The sequence below is a fragment of the Salmo salar genome, chromosome 16 (genome assembly GCF_965601325.2).
Source record: "Salmo salar chromosome 16, fSalSal1, whole genome shotgun sequence".
Lineage (NCBI taxonomy): Eukaryota > Metazoa > Chordata > Actinopteri > Salmoniformes > Salmonidae > Salmo > Salmo salar.
The window spans coordinates 17,327,933-17,348,569 of record NC_138306.1 but is presented as its reverse complement, the minus strand read 5'-3'; the positions used below and the strand labels follow the sequence as shown (position 1 = coordinate 17,348,569).

Below are 20,637 nucleotides of genomic sequence, written 5' to 3'. Positions count from 1 at the left end.
CAACAAAGATTTGGAAACCACATGTTTGACTCAGTTCCATTTATTCCATTCCAGCCATTACAATAGCTCCTCCCACCAGCCTCCACTGGTGTGGGCCATGTGAATTCCACCAGGGGCTGCATATGAGACATATAATATGTCAAATAGCAACAACATTATGTTCACAATTGAAGAAAATGGTTCAAGTTATTAGACAGGTTCTTTATGGGCAATTCCACAGTAAAAGACTCAGATGTTTCACTTTAAAATGTACGCCAAACAAAAACCAATGATTGCGAAGTGAAACTATGCGCAATGACTACTTTAAACAATCCTTTTGCTACCATTTCTGTAAATTCTACTCATACAATTTGATGCATTAATTGGATTTATAACATTTTCCACTGAAAATGTTACAAACGTTTACTTGAAGAACAAGAATGACTGTTTGCATATTCTGCACTGTTCTTCAAGTAAATGTGTTTTTGTAACCTTTTCAGTGGAAGTTGTTATAAATCCAACTTATGCATCAAATAGAATTACAGAAATAGTAGCAAAAGGTGAATGTTTAACTTTTGTTGCACACGTATCCGGTAAAAATGTTGGATTACATTATGAAAAAAGTTTGACTGCAGAATCTACCATGTTGTTATCATGTGTTGCTGCCATGCTATGTTGTTGTCTTAGGTCTCTCTTTATGTAGTGTTGTTTTGTCTCACTTGTCGTGATGTGTGTTTTGTCCTATATTTTTATTTAATATATTTTTAGTCCCGTCTCCGCAGGAGGACTTTTAGTAGCTGCCATTGTAAATAAGAATGTGTTCTTAACTGACTTGCCTAGTTAAATAAAGGTTAAATAAATAAAATAAATAAATAAATACAAATAAATGTATTACGTAGCATTGATGCAATGACCTTGTCTGTCTGATCAAGTGCGCCATTCTTGATCACAAAACATGAAGTTGACCAGACAACCATAACAAACTAAAGCCAAGGAGTAAAGTACCAAACAATCTGCTTGAGACTTAAATCAACCAAATCCCAAACCAAAAATGAGTCATAGATAGATCATGTCACTGACATTGAGGCGGGTAAAAAAAAAATACTCTACAATGCTCAAGTAAAGTAAGCCCAAAATCAGCAACTAGCTAGCTAAATGCGATTTTGCGACCTGACCACTGACATAAACTGGAATAGTAGCGCTGTCTTTGAGCTGGATTTCAGCAGTGAATCTCCCTTCATGGCTCCCGGGACCAGAGCTTGGAGTGGTCTATTCACAGCTACATTGGTCGCCTGCAAGTACGGGGACAAAGCCCCACACCTAAGGACAGCATCTTTAACCGAACCGGTACTTTAACTCGTTTTGGGACATGTCGACCTTTTGAAAAGATTAGTGATGTGCAGTTCGTGAACGAGTCGTTCTCGACTCTGTTTACCAACTCGAGAGTCATGATTCATTTTTCCGAGTGACGCATTCATTTTAGTTGTTGTTAGCCGCAACGACACCAACTGTCTCATGTGCGTGCAGCATAGAAGGAAAAGACACGTTTAGAGCTGATAAATGATCACATGGTGCAAGAATGAATGCAATTAATTGAATATTTAATGATATCAATGGACAGCTTTGTAGAACCAAAACATACAGCGTGCCTCTGCTTAACACTGGAACTTGAGGACAAATCGTTTGGGTGGCTGCTGCAGTTTGCAAATTATAGCCTATTGCTATTGGCAGTGGCGATTTTAACATATAAATATTGGTGGGGCAAAAAAAAAAAATGTTTTTAGATGCATGCCAGCAAAACCACTACGCAAACACAACACTAAACAATACATGAATTGCACTATAATGGTGACAAACGGTGCCCACATACTGTTAGGGCCTCCATAAAGCTGTCCCAGCAGCAGAGCTTTCTTTTCAGCACCATGGAGTGAATCCTTACCACTGCTACACCTGGCTATCAGCAGAGCCTTGTCTGGCAGTGAAACAGTTAATAAAGCCTCATTTTCTGCCTTTAAAAAACATAGCTGATATCGCTGACTTGCTTAAACAAATGTGGTTTCTACTGACAATTCAGATGTGCCAACTATGGCATAAGGGGACGACGAGCGGATAAGAGGCAATTCGTAATTTCGATTAAGACATTAATGATGGATCTAGGACAAACGTAGTCAATATAACTATTTGTTCAGCACTTTTGAAATGTACAGTGACAGAATTCAGAACATGGGCCGTTCTTACAGTATTCTCCCTGTATACCAAGTCAGAACCGTAGGATAAATAAAGGGGGCATATAAGCAGACAATGAAAGCTCTTACATTCAATGATTGCATTTCTCTTAAACAGGCTTTAGGCTACATGTGCACCACCAAGTCAGAACAATAGGTTAAGTTATGAGGGGGAAAGGGACCAAATTATTAGGGTGAGGCACATGGGCTACTAACAGCCTACTACACAACATACACTTAGTATTACTTTCTTAGCTACAGTATACATATCTCCCTGGCATATTACATAATTTATGCAGCAGCATACAAGACATTTTTGGACTCACCTTGTTGTTCTCACTTGAACAGGAAGGTGGCGGTCCTTCTTGTGGGCAAATGTTGCCATCAAAGTCTGGCATTTTCTGGATTTATGGTGCTTTCAAGACAACTGGGAACTCAGAAGAAAACAAGGTTGAGTCATGATGTCAGTGATCTTCAGGTTGGAGCTCTAGAAAGAGGCCTAAGTTCCTGACTTGGAATTCCGAGTTGGATAACCGTTCAAAACGTATTTTCCCAGTCGGAGCTTGTTTTTTCCCCCCAGAGTTCCCAATTGTCTTGAACTCACTGAAGTCTGAGATTTCCCAGTTCCGAGTTTCCAGTTGTTTTGAACGCAGCAGAAGTCATGCTGGATTGACAGCATGGCCAAAGTATTCAATATTTTCTGGCCCCTGGTGTTGCATGTGAATGTTTGTAGCTTTAAGCTTGGAAAAGAGACCCTTAAACCCAAACATGGACCACATACCCACTCCACTGAATATCAGGCTAGCGATTGCTTTGTCTAGCTTGCTAGCCTCTATGGGCTAGGTGGGACGCTAGCGTGCCACCCGTGGTGCACTCCATCAACAGCAGGTGCATTTCAAGAGCGGCAAATTTGAATCCAAATAAATGTCAAAATTCAAATTTTTCAAACATACAACTATTTTACACCCTTTGAAAGATAAACATCTCCTTAATCTAACCACGTTTTACGATTTCAAAAAGGTTTTACGGCGAAAGCATAAATTTAGAGTATGTTAGGACAGTACATTTACAAGAGTTGTGTGTAATGTTTTGTCAATTCAAAGACAGGGTCACCAAAACCATAAAACCAGCTAAAATGATGCACTAACCTTTTACAATCTCCATCAGATGACACTCCTAGGACATTATGTTAGACAATGCATGCATTTTTAGTTCTATCAAGTTCATATTTATATCCAAAAACAGCGTTTTACTATGGCATTGATGTTGAGGAAATCGTTTCCCTCCAATAACCGGCAGTCAAGTCAGCGTCACAAATTAAATAATTAAAATTAGAAAACATTGGTAAAATATTATATTGTCATTTAAAGAATTATAGATTTACATCTCTTGAACGCAATCAACTTGCCAGATTTAAAAATAACCTTACTGGGAAATCACACTTTGCAATAATCTGAGCACTGCGCCCAGAAAAATACGCGTTGCGATACAGACTAGACGTCATGTTGGGGAGATCTAAAATCGAAAATACTATGTAAATAATCCATTACCTTTGATTCTCTTCATCAGATGTCACTTCCAGGTATCACAGGTCCATAACGAATGTAGTTTTGTTCAAAAAAGCTCATCATTTATGTCCAAAAATCTCCGTCTTGTTAGCACATGATCTAAGCCAGCCGGACTTCTCGTCATGAACGAGGGGAAAAAATATATTTACGTTCGTTCAAACATGTCAAACGTTGTATAGCATAAATCATTAGGGCCTTTTTTAACCAGAACATGAATAATATTCAAGGTGGACGAATGCATACTCTTTTATAACGTATTGGAACGAGGGTACCCAACATGAACTCGCGCGCCAGGTGTCTAATGGGCCATCATCATTCCATGGCTCTTGTTCGGTCAGATCTCCCTCCAGAAGACTCAAAACACTTTGTAAAGGCTGGTGACATCTAGTGGAAGCAATAGGAAGTGCCAAAATATTCCTCAGCCCCTGTGTTTTTCAATGGGATAGGTTTAAAGGTAATACAACACATCAGGTATCCACTTCCTGTCAGAAAACGTCTCAGGGTTTTGCCTGCCAAATGAGTTATGTTATACTCACAGACACCATTCAAACAGTTTTAGAAAATTTAGGGTGTTTTCTATCCATATGTAATAAGTATATGCATATTCTAGTTACTGGGTAGGAGTGGTAACCAGATTAAATCGGGTATGTTTTTTTATCCAGCCGTGTCAATACTGCCCCCTAGCCCTAACAGGCTAGCTAAGATTTTGAAAGTATGATATTGACAGGATCAGTCCAATCAAAGCTACGGTAGATAATGTGATTTGATGTCATTTTATATGTGGCCAATGACCTTAATCCTTCATGGATGGGCACTTTTAATGTAACTCTATGGCAGTACCCAAGGGGCTTGAATTTTCGAGCTCTCCCTGTAGATTTTGCGGTGACATACTGTTCCCATAAGTGACAGAACACTGTGCCAATCACGGTGCAATTAGAGAACATTACCTACCCCTAAGCTCCGTATTTTCCGCTGGCTGCCCCACCACCACAGAAAGCACTGAGCTAGGTTGAAATACCTGCATTTTGGAGCTGCCTTAGCTTAACAGGTGGAGCTCAAAACAGGCGGGGCTCTGCTATTGGGTAAATCTCCCTCGCAGCAGTCATGCAATCCGGTTGCGGCCACAATTAGACCTCATTTCAAAGGTTTGAATCAATAATTGTATTTGTATGCCGAGCAATCAGAAATTATATTAGTAGCTAGTTTCCATCCAATTGGCGATAGATCTTCATGCAATATACTATATCTGCATAAATAAAATGTGAATATATCCACCAGTGGTGTGTTTCCACCAAACAGACTTGTTTCAGATAAAAGTCAGTGGGTGATGATGTCGTGCACACAAAATGTACTTTTTCGCTTAAGTTTTTATGTATTGAATACAAATCTAAAGTTCAATGTGTTTCCATCGCATTTTCAACTCTACTCATAATTTTGTCACAAAAACAGTGTTAAATAGTAAATGTGCCTACTCGTCTTGGCAAGTGCGCTCTAGACAACAGCTTGCAGATACAGTGTGTACATCAAATGTCAAACTTATTCCACAAAGGGCCAAGTCACAGATCAATGAGACAGATATTTCACCATATGTATAAAACTAAAACAGGAAGTACCAATGAGTCGCTCAATAATGAAGTGGTCAGATGATGCAGATGCTAAACTACAGGACTATTTTGCTAGCACAGACTGGAATATGTTCCGGGTTTCATCCAATAGTATTGAGGAGTATACCACATCAGTCACCGGCTTCATCAATAAGTGCATCGACGTCGTCCCCACAGTGACCATACATACATACCCCAACCAGAAGCCATGGATTACAGGCAACATCCGCACTGAGCAAGGGTAGAGCTGCCGCTTTCAAGGAGTGGTACTCTAACCCAGACACTTAAGAAATCCCGCTATGATATGCCCTCTGACGAACCATCAAACAGGCAAATCGTCAATACAGGACTAAGATTGAATTCTACTACACTGGCACTGACACTCATCGGATGTGGCAGGGCTTGCAAACTATTACGGACTACAAAGAGAAGCCCAGCCACGAGCTTCCCAGTGACACAAGCTTACCAGATGAGCTAAATGACTTCTATGCGCAGTATGAGGCAAGCAACACTGAAGCATGCATGAGAGCACCAGCTGTTCCGGACGACTGCATGATCCCGCTCTCAGTAGCCGATGTAAGACATTTAAACAGCTCAACATTCACAAGGCCATAGGGCCAGACGGACGTGTACTCAGAGCATGCGCTGTCCAACTGGAAAGTGTCTTCACTGACATTTTCAACCTGTCCCTGACCAAGTCTGTAATACCTACATGTTTCAAGCAGACCATCATAGTCCTTGTGCCAAGAACACCAAGGTAACCTGCCTAAATGACTTCCGACCCATAACACACACATCTGTAGTCATGAAGTACTTTGAAAGGCTGGTCATGGCTCACATCAACACCATCATCCCAGAAACACTAGACCCACTCCAATTCACATACCGCCCCAACAGATCCACAGATGGCGCAATCTCTATTGCACTCCACACTTCTCTTTCACACCTGGATAAAAGGAACACCTACGTGAGAATGCGGTTCATTGACTACAGCTCAGCGTTGAACACCATAGTGCCCTCAAAGCTCCTCACTAAGCTAAGGACCCTGGGACTAAACACCTCCCTCTGCAACTGGATCCTGGACTTCCTGAATGGCCACCCCCAGGTAGTAAAAGTAGGGAACAACACATCTGCCACGCTGACCCTCAACACGGGGGCCCCTCAGGGGTGCATGCTTAATCCCCTCCTGTACTCCCTGTTCACCCATGACTGCGTGGCCAAGCACGACTCCAACACCATCATTAAGTTTGCTGACATCACAACGGTGGTAGGCCTGATCACAACGATGAGATAGCCTATAGGGAGAAGGTCAGAGACCTGACAGTGTGGTGCCAGGACAACAATCTCTCCCTCAACGTAAGCAAGACAAAAGAGCTGATTGTGGACTACAGGAAAAGGGCCGAGCACGCCACCCATTCATGGCGACGGGGCTGCAGTGGAGCGAGTCGAGAGCTTAAAGTTCGTTGGTGTCCACATCACTAAGGACCTACTATGGTCCAAACACACCAACACAGTCATAAAGGAGTCTGAAAAGATTTGGCATGGGTCCTCAGATCCTTAAAAAGTTCTACAGCTGTACCATCGAGTGCAACCTGACTGAATGCATCACCGCCTGCTATGGCAACTGCTCTGCCTCTGACCACAAGGCACTACAGAGGGTAGAGCATACGGGCCAGTATATCACTAGGGCCAAACTTCCTGCCACCCAGGACCTCTATACCAGGCGGTGTCAGAGGAAGGCCCTAAAAATTGACAAAGACTCCAGTCACCCTAGTTATAGACTGTTCTCTCTGCTACCGCACGACAAGCGGTACCAGACCGCCAAGTTTTTCTTCCCTCCAAGCCATAAGACTGCTGAACAGCTAATCAAATGGCTACCCGGGCTATTTGCATTGACCCCCCCCCCCCCTGTTTTTATGCTGCTGCTACTTGCTGTTTATTATCTGTGCATAGTCACTTTAACCCTACCTACATGTACATATTACCTCAATTACCCTGACTAACCTGTACCCCCACACATTGACTCGGTACCCCCTGTATATAGCCTAGTTATTGATATTTTATTGTTACTCTTTTACATTTTTTTACTCAATATTTTCTTAACTCTTATTTTTCTTAAAACTGCATTGTTGGTGAAGGGCTTGTAAGTAAGCATTTCACAGTAAGGTCTGTTATATTTGGCGCTTTTGACAAAATACATTTTGATTTGAAATGGCCGGCAGTGGGAGAAGATGGAACAAGATGGATTGTGGCCGACATTCTACTAATTGTCTTATCAATTAAACATTTGACCTCAATTCAGCTTTCTGTTCCCAAAACTACAATCTGTTACGAACAGAGTAGACTAAGTTTTGTAGACTTTACCCTTTACCAAAGTTTTAAAACATGTAATTGTTTAGAAGGATTGCAAAGGCAAATTGAGTTATTGTACACGCACACTTCGGAGTAGGCGATCCCTAACGGAAATATGCAAATGTTGCTAGAACGCACCAATAGGATCTCGCTAGCTCGTGCTTGGCTCTGCCGACCTCCTTGCTTGTTTTGCCCACTATGACTCATTTGTTCGCATTTGAAATGACATGCTGTGGTCTATCTTGGTTTAGTTATAAAACATCTTTGGCCGAGTGTCTATGGATTTCTTCGTCTTTAGGATTTGGTTGGCGGATCGCATCCAACTTTTGGGTGCGTACACCACCACGTACTGTACTGGTGTGTGAGGTCATTCACAGCCTACGTACATTAAATTCTTGATACAGTAATACAAAATTGTGGAAAAAGAAAATTTCCCCGCCAACAGTTAACTCTCTCCAAAAAAAAATACACTAGTCCACTATTTAACCCTATCTAATTCTACTCCAGACCAATGGTCTGTGAGGACAGAACACTACTAATCAACACCTCCTACAACTGCTCTGCAATAAATCCTCGCAATCCCAAGTACTTCTCTGCCGCTGCCACCACAACCTCTATTTTATGTGACTTATGATCCATTTCTGCAGTACAATTGACAACCATGGCTATAAATGCTGAAAAGCCCACCTTACTGAAGCACATATTCTTCCAATTACTCTCTCTTGGTCTCTGCCTATCCATAGGAATCCTCTCAGTATCCCTCACCCTGTACCCATCTTCCTCTACCCTTCACTTCACTGCTTCGGCATACACCACTTTCCGTACTACTCTAACCCTGGCAACCTAAACCTGCCTCTCTCTCAAAGGACACCTCCAATCTCCATCCCCATAGGCAACCCCATAGCTAACACACACACACACACACAACTTTCTCCACCGATACTACACATTCCTTCGACTCATTCCCTCCTACACACTGCTGCAACATGCCCATAAACTTGACACCTGAAACACCGTAGTATTTTCAGAACAAAAGCTCTCAAAGGATAACAGCTAGCCTAGTGGTTAGAGTGTTGGGCCAATAACCGAAAGGTTGCTAGATCAAATCCCTGAGTTGACAAGGTAAAAATATGTCATTCTGCCCTTGAACCCACTGTTCCTAGACCGTCATTGTAAATAAATGTGTTCTTAAATGATTTGCCTTAAATGACTTACACTTCCTAACTTGACCTTGTCAAGACTACATCAAAACTTAGCAGGACAGACAATGGCTTCTCCATTTCCCCAGACTCGACACCGGATCTGCATTGCACCAAACGGCAGGCATAACAGGTACTGGGAATCTTCAATTTCAACTAATCCTCCTCAACACTTAATGCATCCCCCTTTATCACTCCTTTCAACGACACTCTGCTCCAGAGAGCAAGGCAAGTCACATTTCTTGTCTCTAATCGCGTGATCCGGAGCGCCCACTCCCTCTGGACTGAATAAACACAAATCATCACTAATCCACTCTGAGTTACTCTCACCAACTAAACAGTCCCCCAACCTGACACCACATATGGATCAGCCAAAACGCAAGGATCCATTCTCTCCACAAACCTCAACCCCCACTGGGCCAGAACCAACCTTTTCATCCTCGGGACGAGGCCCGAACTTGGCGGTCCTCACCGCCTTCTTTTGTGACCTGCTGCTTCTCGCAGCCGTCTGCAGGTTTCTTCTTCTTCTTTGAAGTTTTATGGCAGACTACACCTATTGGTGTATTGCCGCCACCTACTGTACAGGGACTTCTTTGATATTATGGCGGGCCGCAAACAAATGCTATCGGTGCATGCCGCCACCTACTGTTTTGGCTGTATATCAACCCAAATAATAAACGTAATTATTTGGGTTGATACTATTATGTCCAGTTTCTTTGACTTTATTTTCTTTTGTGCAGTACAATTAATCACATGCGCAATAAACATAAAATCCACCTTCTTCACAATCAGCATATCAGTTTCCCTCAACTGTTTAACAGCCCTCAATCTCCACAGTCTGCGGAGCATCCACTGCCATATCTTCAGCTCCTTCAAATATTTCACGTGTCTCCGTGTAGTAGACCTGCTGTATAGCCCTGACCCTCTGTGTAGGAGACCTGCTGTATAGCCCTGACCCGCCGTGTAGTAGACCTGCTGTATAGCCCTGACCCTCCGTGTAGTAGACCTGCTGTATAGCCCTGACCCACCATGTAGTAGACCTGCTGTATAGCCCTGACCCTCCGTGTAGGAGACCTGCTGTATAGCCCTGACCCTCCGTGTAGTAGACCTGCTGTATAGCCATGACCCGCCATGTAGTAGACCTGCTGTATTGCCCTGACCCTCCGTGTAGGAGACCTTCTGTATAGCCCTATCCCTCCGTGTAGGAGACCTGCTGTATATCCCTGACCCTCCGTGTAGTAGACCTGCTGTATAGCCCTGACCCTCCGTGTAGTAGACCTGCTGTATAGCCCTGACCCTCCGTGTAGTAGACCTGCTGTATAGCCCTGACCCTCCGTGTAGTAGACCTGCTGTATAGCCCTGACCCTCCGTGTAGTAGAACTGCTGTATAGCCCTGACCCTCCGTGTAGGAGACCTGCTGTATAGCCCTGACCCTCCGTGTAGTAGACCTGCTGTATAGCCCTGACCCTCCGTGTAGTAGACCTGCTGTATAGCCCTGACCCTCCGTGTAGTAGACCTGCTGTATAGCCCTGACCCTCCGTGTAGTAGACCTGCTGTATAGCCCTGACCCTCCGTGTAGTAGACCTGCTGTATAGCCCTGACCCACCATGTAGTAGACCTGCTGTATAGCCCTGACCCTCCGTGTAGTAGAACTGCTGTATAGCCCTGACCCTCCGTGTAGGAGACCTGCTGTATAGCCCTGACCCGCCGTGTAGTAGACCTGCTGTATAGCACTGACCCTCCGTGTAGGAGACCTGCTGTATAGCCCTGACCCGCCGTGTAGTAGACCTGCTGTATAGCCCTGACCCTCCGTGTAGTAGACCTGCTGTATAGCCCTGACCCGCCGTGTAGTAGACCTGCTGTATAGCCCTGACCCTCCGTGTAGGAGACCTGCTGTATAGCCCTGACCCGCCGTGTAGTAGACCTGCTGTATAGCCCTGACCCTCCGTGTAGTAGACCTGCTGTATAGCCCTGACCCTCCGTGTAGTAGACCTGCTGTATAGCCCTGACCCTCCGTGTAGTAGACCTTCTGTATAGCCCTGACCCTCCGTGTGTGAGATCTGCTATATAGCCCTGACCCTTGCCACTTCATACTCTTTTATCCTAACCAGGCACTCTGGGGAATTGGGAATATGGTTGCCATCACAATTATAACATTGTACATCCTCAGATTCTTCAACAACATTCCTTCGGCACACACTTGACACATGTCCATACCTTTAGCAATTCCAGCAAAACAACGGCTTGAACACAAAAGCTTTCGCCGCATATCTAACATATCCCACCTTCACATGTGAAGGGAGATACTCTTCATCAGAGATGACACCTTTTAACGGTGCTCTGCTACAAAAATCGAAACTCTTCACTTCAAAAGTCCATCTGCGGGTTTTCACTGCTCCCTTGTACTTGATTGATTAATTAAGGTCACTAATTAGTAAGGAACTCCCCACACCCGGGTTTAATTGAAAGGGAAAACACTGAAACCTGCACACACTAGGCCCTCCATAGTATGAGTTTCACACCCCTGGTCTACATGATGAGATTATTATGCATATTTTTATTTGTCAAAAGGCAGTCAAACATCAATCATCATGTTACCAAAATAAAACCCTTAATATTTATTGGAAAGGACCATCAAGACCCCCTGTGCACTTCATAATTTATTTAATCTGTAGCCTAATAAACTGCATGGTTTCCCAAGTCATAGCAGGAGGAACACACACCATACCATCGCGTGACTCCAAGTTTACTTTGATATGATGGTTATTATATCAATATTTGCGCATAAAGGCGTTCCACCACCATTTCTCGCATTATTAATTTTACCAACACAAAAAGATCCCACCATGTCGAATGAACAAATTATCTGTCGGCATTTATAAAATTGTACCGAAAATACCTGTTTCCATCACAGCTGTTTTGATTTTTTGGGGGGATGGTGTGACTTTACTCACATAAAAAATTGGGATGAAAACCACAGGAGGTTGGTGGCACCTTAATTGGGGAGGGTGGGCTCGGGGTAATGGCTGGAGCTGAATAGGTGGAATGTTATCAAATACATCAAACACATGGTTTCCATGTGGTTCTGGGAGGGGGGGCCAGTGCCCCTGTGACAACCATTTTGGACCCCCTTGTGGCCCCCTTAAATGTGGAGTATGAAATAATTTTTACATAACACATTTTTGCTATCATTCTTTTTTTACTTCCATTATTAGACAGTGGCAACGTGGAACACTAATTTAACCCACACATTTTCTAGAGGGATGGCTTTAGGTGGAACACAACAGTATCGTACCACATGCAAAACGATATGACAACAATAACGTCTAATGTAACTGGCCCGAGCTTGGCCCCCCCAGTTGAAATGGTCTAGAACCGCCACTGCGCCTTTCCAGACATTTATTATGAGCCATCCTCCAATCAGCAGCCTACACTGATGGAAACATAGTTACTGACTCAAATTAATGAAATTAGTATAAATAATTGTTTCTTTGACTGAACGAATCGAAAAGATCACAGTGAATAAAAAGAGTCGACCTTCCCATCGCTAGAAAAAGAACAGTGAGGGCTTCCCTATGTCTTAACCAGAGATACTTTTGAGGAGATGCAAAAATCCACTGGAATCGTAGTAACTTCGTCAATGGGCCGCGCGGTGCATTCTGGGACAATGAAAGCTCTCCTTTAAGGACTTAATGGGAGTCAATTGGGTGCTAGCTCAAAATAATATATTCGCATACGTCTCGTCAACAAGAAGTACAACATAACAAATATTTTCGGAGATGTGAGATAATTAATTTATCTGTAATATCATATAGCTTTGGAATCTTGACATTAAGTACTTTCGAGGAAAATAGGCAGGTTTCTCGACTCGGTTTAGCAACCGCGTGACGCAGTACGACAATGTGAACGCGATTGGTCGACAGTCTGCTGGGTGAGACGTTATACATTCACCCATTTATTGCCCAGTGGGATTCATATCTCTCCTTTCTCTAATAAATCTGCCTTAACTGCAAGAGTTTTTAAACCCAGAGGGGCAACATTGCGAGACTTCTGGGAAAGCTTGTGAAGCAGACCAGGCCGGGGTTTGAGTAGTCAATGACAGAAGTTTTATATATTTTTATTTATCGAAATCTAAAGGCACAACCTTGATTCGAGCCAATGTCTTAAGTAGTTGTACATGTTATTAGTCCAACCTGTTGAAAGTGATAAACTGCACCTTTTCATTTTCGTCAAACACTATTTTATATTGGATTGCCTTTGATTTGATGGCTTGCACATGCGCAGTTTGGCGCGTGTCGACCGTTAGACCCGATTGCGTGTTTCTGCGCATGAGTTTAGCTAGCCAACGTCGCCATGACATCGCCTACGAGCGTGATCGTGGATTTATAAAGGATAAGCAGTTTCTGTCTTTGCCTTAACTGGCAGCTCGCTCCACATTAGGTACGTCCTGGGTAACATCCGGGATTATGTTTCAGCGCGCGGTCTCAATTCTTATAACATCTTTGTAAGCAATTTGTTTTGTATTTAATTTCAAATATGCCACACGAGTCGCTTTAATTATCAAAATAAAAATCGGTTCTGTATGACGATAAAAGAAAATGCTTCACATAGATGAATTCCAAAAGGGGAATAACTTTTCTCCGGCAAATCTTATGCCAGCCTTTGAGCTGGGTCCTTGAACTGTAAACAGTCGCCTTTGATTGCTTTCTCAGTGTTTCCGAGACAACGAGCTGCACAGATATTGGTTACTTTAAAGGGGTTAACTGGTACTCGAGTGCAGAATGGTAACGTGAGAAGGAAAACATGAAAAAACATCACAGAAAAATATTCATCCTGATAGTTTTTGTCTATGTGGTGTTTTCCTTGTATGCTGCATACAATGTATTTTTTAATACGAAGGTGATCACCCGTGTCCACAGAGTGGTGAAGAAAATTACAGTCGCAACCTCAGGTAAATTAGCTAGCTAGCTACTTATCTGAGAAAATAAACTTACTGTCCATAGTTTGCGGGTCATGTCCAATGTTGTATATGATCATATACAGTTACAATCCAAAATGGTGAGCATTACAAGCATATGTGGCCACAGGGTACTTCAAATAACAGTTACGTGGTGGGTCGGCAAAACTGGGTCTGGAGTCACCACGTGAATACCCTGACAGGGTTATGTACTCGTCATGTGAAAACCACTAACTAGCTAGCTCCAGTAAGTGTTATTTTCCTGTTGTTTTGGTGATTACAGGTGGTGGTGTTGTGGCTCCTTACATTGGGGATGATGTGTGGAACCCTTGGGAGGATGAGCAGGCTAATGCGCTTTCTGCTCTGCACAAACAGAGGGAGGCTTTCAGACAATACCAGGAGCGCATTGACAAGAACAGGCCCAAGAGATACAAAGTTCAAATCTGGGGGAAAGCGGCCATAGGTAATGCCTTTTTAGGGATCTTCTGTGATAAGTTGTACAATATTGCTTGGTATCTCTTTCTTGTTTGATGCTTCCTCTTACAATGTTAGGTTACATTATGGTGTGTAAAAAAAACATTCTTATGGATATTGTCCCTCTGAAGTAACTCCTCTCTTCTATCAGGACTTTACCTTTGGGAACATATTTTAGAAGGTCCCCTCAACCCCACCGACATACAAGCACAGTGGAGAGAGGGGGAGATACAGGTGGGAAAGATAGATTTCAGGTAAGGCATCACAAATGAGACTCCTATCACAATATAAGATGCATATGATCTAGCTGATGTCAGCTATTCTGACAGCCCTCCACCCCACCATCTCTCTCTCTCTGTCTATCTATAGTTTCTACACAGGTCCAGCGGTGATCCAAGGCCACGTTCCTCTGGACACAGACAGTGTGGTTCTGGTGCTGAACGGCCGGGAGCAGCAGAAGATCTCCTACGCCACCCGGTGGCTGCAGCATGTCCAGACCTTGATGCAGTTCCACGCTGTGAATCGTGTGGCTGTGGTTCTGCTGGGCAGCGAGCGCTGCACCAACGACTGGATCAGCCCCTACCTGAGGAGGCACGGGGGCTTTGTGGACCTGCTCTTCCTGGTCTATGACAGCCCCTGGGTTAACGACAAGGATGTCTTCCAGTGGCCCCTCGGAGTAGCCACGTAGGTCGTCTGAACCCTTATTCATAAAGTATCAGAGAAGGAGTGCTGATCTAGGATCAGTTCTATCTTTGAGATCATAATTATATGGAAAGAGGACCTGATCTTAGATCAGCACTCCTACTCTGAAATGGTTTGTTAATACAGGCCCTGATTTAGTTTGAGGGTTTCTCTGAGTGTGTTTCTCAAGTTTCAGAATTCTGCATTTCTTGTTTGTCTTTCTTCCCTCAACATGTACTTTTCCCTTCTTTCACTCATGTTTCCATTGTAGGTTACATAATAGTACATTTTAACACTTTAGGTATTGCATTGCACCAGAGAGGAGCATATTTTAAAAGTGGATTTGTATGCCCGCTCTGTTCAGATACAGGCAGTTTCCTGTGGTCATGCCAAACTCCCATATGGTGAGCTCCGCAAGGCCCTTCCTCTGTAACTTCCTGGGAACTGTCTACAAGAACTCCTCGAGGGAAACACTCATGGGGATCTTGAAACAAACAGGACTGGACAAAGAGTGCATCACTACTGGCAGAGAGAAGTATTTCACTATGCTATGTTGTCACTGTCAAGCACTGTATCAATTCACAATAATGGTTTTCAGTCCAATTTTTGCATCCTGTCTTTCTCAATGAGGTTTGAACCTCTAGTAGCTCACTTCAGTGGAAATACTTTTGTTGGTGGGCTTTGTTTACCAGTCAAATATCAATTGAGTCAGCACACTCAAATAGAAGTTCAACCCTTTTCTGATCTTTGCATTTAAAAATTCATGAAGCGCAAAGGGGAATTTACAAGTACTATGTGTAATATTCACAACAGAAGCCTGTTTAAATACGTAATACATTAAATGAACTCCCTGCTCACTAGACGTTAATATTCCTCCTCTTCTGCATCAGGTGGCTTCCTCAGGAGACAGTGGAGAGTCTGAGACAGTACCAGACAGCCCTGGCCCAAAGCGAGCTCACCCTCTGCCCTGTGGGAATCAACACGGAGTGCTACCGCATCTACGAGGCTTGTGCCTACGGCTCCGTACCCGTGGTGGAAGACATGCTGACCCCCGGTGGGTGCTCTGCTGCACGCAGCTCCCCACTGCGTCTCCTCAAAGCTGCAGGAGCCCCCTTCATCTTTCTCAAAGACTGGAAGGAGCTTCCAGGCCTCCTGGAAAAGGAGAAGATGATGAGCCACGAGGAAAGGACTGAGAGGAGGAGGAGACTGCTGGAGTGGTATAGCAGTTTCCGCCAGCAGATGAAGGACAGGTTCACCGAGGTCTTAGAGGAGACCTTCTTCAAAAACAGCTAAGTCTTTTTAAAGCTCAGAGTTAAACACAAAATGGCACAATTACGAGGTACAATGTGGATCTCGTTGGCAGTGTGTTTAAGGGAGAAAAGCCACCTTTTGGGGGGATTTTGTGGGCTTATGGCTCCATTTTGTAAAGTTTCCACTGGTAGCTGACAACTGTCTCTCAAGATAATGTTCAAACAAAACATTTATTTCAGGCTATGGGTGAATTATATTAGAATGAGGTGGCTTTTAATCTTGTTGTTCTCCATAATTTATTTTACATAGTTCAAGATTTACATGTATTTATGTTGTAACTTAAAAGATTATGGATTTCAGTTACTCTTGAACTACTTGCTGAATGCACACTCCAAAGCAACATTGTATTCGACCTTTCAGTAAGGCCCAGTTATTGTATTTTTACCCGAGGAGGGTGGCGCTATAGGAGGACAGTCTCGTTGTAATGGCTGGAATGGAATGAATGGAACTTTATCAAACACAGTAAACATATGGAAACCACATGTTTGACGTTCCATTTATTCCATTACAATAAGCCCGTCCTCCTTTCGCTCCTCCCACCAGCCTCCTCTGATATTTTTCCCATCTAGATATTTGTCAGGAGGATATCTCCTTTTCCTTTACATTTATTATAGACCTGTCCTTGAACTAAGTAGGGCTTGTTGTTGTGGCAGGAGTAGGTCTATCTCTAGTGCAATTGCAGTAAACCATATCCTGTGGTAAACCATAACCTCATGTTTTCATGCTGTTAATGCATTAGAGCTTGAAAAATGATTAACACTGTTCTTGTTTTCTGTGAAATTCTGTAAACGGTTTGTTTTGCTATTAAAATGTGTAATATTTGTTAAGTTGTAAATGTTTTATTTTTTTCATGAGACTGGAGAGAAAATTAATCTGTACCATAACATGATCACCAGCAGATGGAGCAATAGAACCACATTCATTTCAGTACACATTGCTTTTATTTATATATATATATATTAGTACCAGTGAAAATTTTACATTAAAGAATAATAGTGAAGACATCAACACTATGAAATAAATTAAACAAATCAAAATATACATTTTATATTTGAGATTCTTCAAAGTAGCCACCCTTTGCCTGATGACAGCTTTGCACACTCTTGGAATTCTCTCAACCAGCTTCATTTGGAATGCTTTTCCAGCAGTCTTGAAGGAGTTCCCACATATGCTGAGCACTTGTTGGCTGCTTTTCCTTCACTCTGCGGTCTAACTCATCCCAAACCATCTCAATTGGGTTGAGGTCGGGTGATTGTGGAGGTCAGGTCATCTGATGCAGCACTCCATTACTCTCCTTCTTGGTCAAATAGCCCTTACACAGCCTGGAGGTGTGTTGGGTCATTGTCCTGCTGAAAAACAAATCCACTAAGCGCAAACCAGATGGGATGGCGTATCGCTGTGGTAGCCATGCTGGTTAAGTGTGCCTAGAATTTTAAATAAATCACAGTCATTGTCACCAACAAAGCACCATCACACCTCCTCCATGCTTCATGGTGGGAACCACACATGCAGAGATCATCCGTTCACCTACTCTGCGTCTCACAAAGACACAGCGTTTGGAAACAAAAATCGCAAATTTGGAATCATCAGACCAGAAGATAAATATTTGTGATTTCCACCACTCTAATGTCCATTGAAAGTCTCTTCTTATTGGTGTTTTTTAGTAGTGGTTTCTTTGCAGAAATTTGACCATGAAGGCCTGATTCACCCAGTCTCCTCTGAAAAATTGATGTTGAGATGTGTCTGTTACTTGAACTCTGAAGCATTTATTTGGGCTGCAATTTCTGAGGCCGGTAGCTCTAATGAACTTATTTGCTGCAGCAGAGGTAACTCTGGGTCTTCCTTTCCTGTGGCGGTCCTCTCGAGAGGCAGTTTCCTCATAGCGCTTGATGGTTTTGTGACTGCACTTGAAACTTTCAAAGTTCTTGAAATGTTCCGTATTGACTGACCTTCATGTCTTTAAAGTAATGATGGACTGTCGTTTCCCTTCACTTATTTGAGCTTGGTTTTCTACCAAATAGGGCTATCTTCTGTATACCACCCCTACCTTGTCACAACACAACTGATTGGCTCAAAAGCGTTAAGAAGGAAAGAAATTCCACAAATGAACTTTTAACAAGGCACACCTGTTAAAACCTCTCTAGGGTATGTGGGACGAAATCGTCCCACCTACTCAACAGCCAGTGGAATCCCGTGGCGCGATATTCAAATACCTTAGAAATGCTATTACTTCAATTTCTCAAACATATGACTATTTTACACCATTTTAACATGCATGTTTTGTTCAATCAAGTTCATATTTATATCAAAAACCAGCTTTTTACATTAGCATGTGACGTTCAGAACTAGCATACCCACTGCAAACTTCCGGTGAATTTACTAAATTACTCACGATAAACGTTCACAAAAAACATAATTATTTTTTAAGAATTATAGATACAGAACTCCTTTATGCAATCGCGGTGTCCGATTTTAAAATAGCTTTTCGGCAAAAGCACATTCTGCAATATTCTGAGTAGATAGCTCGCCATCACGGGCTAGCTATTTTGACACCCACCAAGTTTGGCACTCACCAAACTCAGATTTACTATAAGAAAAATTGGATTACCTTTGCTGTTCTTCGTCAGAATGCACTCCCAGGGCTTCTACTTCATCCACAAATGTTGTTTTGGTTCAAAATAATCCATAGTTATGTTCAAATATCCTCTGTTTTGTTCTTGCGTTCAAGACACTATCCGAACGGTGACGCGCGGACGCGTATCGTGACAAAAAAATTCAAAATATTCCATTACCGTACTTCGAAGCATGTCAAACGTTGTTTAAAATCAATTTTTATGCGATTTTTCTCGGAAAAAAGCGATAATATTCCGACCGGGAGACGTCCTTTCCGTTCAAGGACTCAAAATCTAAAATGGACTCCTCATGTGCACGCGCGCCCCCGTCTCATTGTTCTCAGATCGACCACTTACCAAATGCGCTACTGTTTTTCAGCCTGGGACAGCAGAGTCATCATTCAACGTTCTGGCGCCTTCTGAGAGCCTATGGGAGCCTTACAAAGTGTCACGTTACAGCAGAGATCCTTTGTTTTCAATAAAGAAAGTGTAGAAGGCCAAGAAATGGTCAGAGAGGGCACTTCCTGTACAGAATCTTCTCAGGTTTTTGCCTGCCATATGAGTTCTGTTACACTCACAGACACCATTAAAACAGTTTTAGAAACTTTAGGGTGTTTTCTATCCAAATCAAACAATTATATGCATTTTCTAGTTTCTGGGCAGTAGTAATAACCAGATTAAATCGGGTACGTTTTTTATCCGGCCGTGCAAATACTGCCCCCTACCCCCAACAGGTTAATTGAAATGTCATCCAGGTGACTACCTCATGAAGTTGGTTGAGAGAATACCAAGAGTGTGCAAAGCTGTCATAAAGGCAAAGTGTGGCTACTTTGAACAATCTCAAATATAAAATACTTTTTTGGTTACTACATGATTCCATATGTGTTTTTTCATAGTTTTGATTTCTTCACTATTATTCTACAATGTAGAAAATAGTAAAATAAAGAAAAACCCTTGAATGAGTAGGTGAGTCCAAACTTTTGACTGGTATTGTATATTTGGGGACTATATATATATATATATATATATATATATATATATATATATATATATATACACTGCGTGCACAATTATTAGGAAAGTGAGTATTCTGATCTAATCATTGTTTCTATTCACATTTCCGAACTCCAAACCATATAAACTTGAATGCTTATTGGATTTAATCATTTTCAGGTGATATGTATTTGTGTAATGAGGGAGGGTGTGGCGAAAGTGAATAACACCTTATATCAAGGTGTGCATAATTATTAGGCAGCCTCATTACCTCAGGTAAAATGGGCCAAAAAAGAAATTTAACTGACACTGAAAACGGATGTGACACTCTTTAAATAGCTAAACTATTGAGGTGTGACCACCGGACATTCAAACGTTTTGTTGCGAATAGTCAACTGGGGCGCAAAAAAACGTATGGGGAAGAGAAGGTGCAAATTAACTGCAAAAGACTTGAGAAGAATTAAATGTCAAACTACCAGGAACCCATTATCTTCCAGTGCCACCGTATTCCAGAACTGCAACTTACCTGGAGTGTTCAGAAGTACAAGGTGTCAAGTTCTCAGAGACATGGCCAAGGTCAAGAAGACTGAAACAAGACCACCACTGAATAAGATTCACAAGTTGAAGCGTCAAGATTGGGCAAAGAAATACCTGAAGACAGATTTTTCAAAGGTTTTATGGA

General features: G+C 42.5%; 1 protein-coding gene across 4 annotated transcripts; it reads left to right on the top strand.

Annotated features, from left to right (window-relative positions):
• The first annotated feature begins 12,583 nt into the window (after window positions 1–12,583).
• Window positions 12,584–17,177, top strand: rxylt1 (ribitol xylosyltransferase 1). Of its 4 annotated transcripts, none has more exons than XM_045696661.2 (6): window positions 12,584–13,367; window positions 14,168–14,347; window positions 14,510–14,612; window positions 14,728–15,042; window positions 15,404–15,574; window positions 15,930–17,177. In XM_045696661.2, the coding sequence occupies exons 4-6, from the start codon at window positions 14,861–14,863 to the stop codon at window positions 16,330–16,332; spliced, it is 756 nt and encodes a 251-aa protein (XP_045552617.1). In that variant the 5' UTR covers window positions 12,584–13,367; window positions 14,168–14,347; window positions 14,510–14,612; window positions 14,728–14,860; the 3' UTR covers window positions 16,333–17,177.
• The last annotated feature ends 3,460 nt before the right edge of the window (window positions 17,178–20,637 follow it).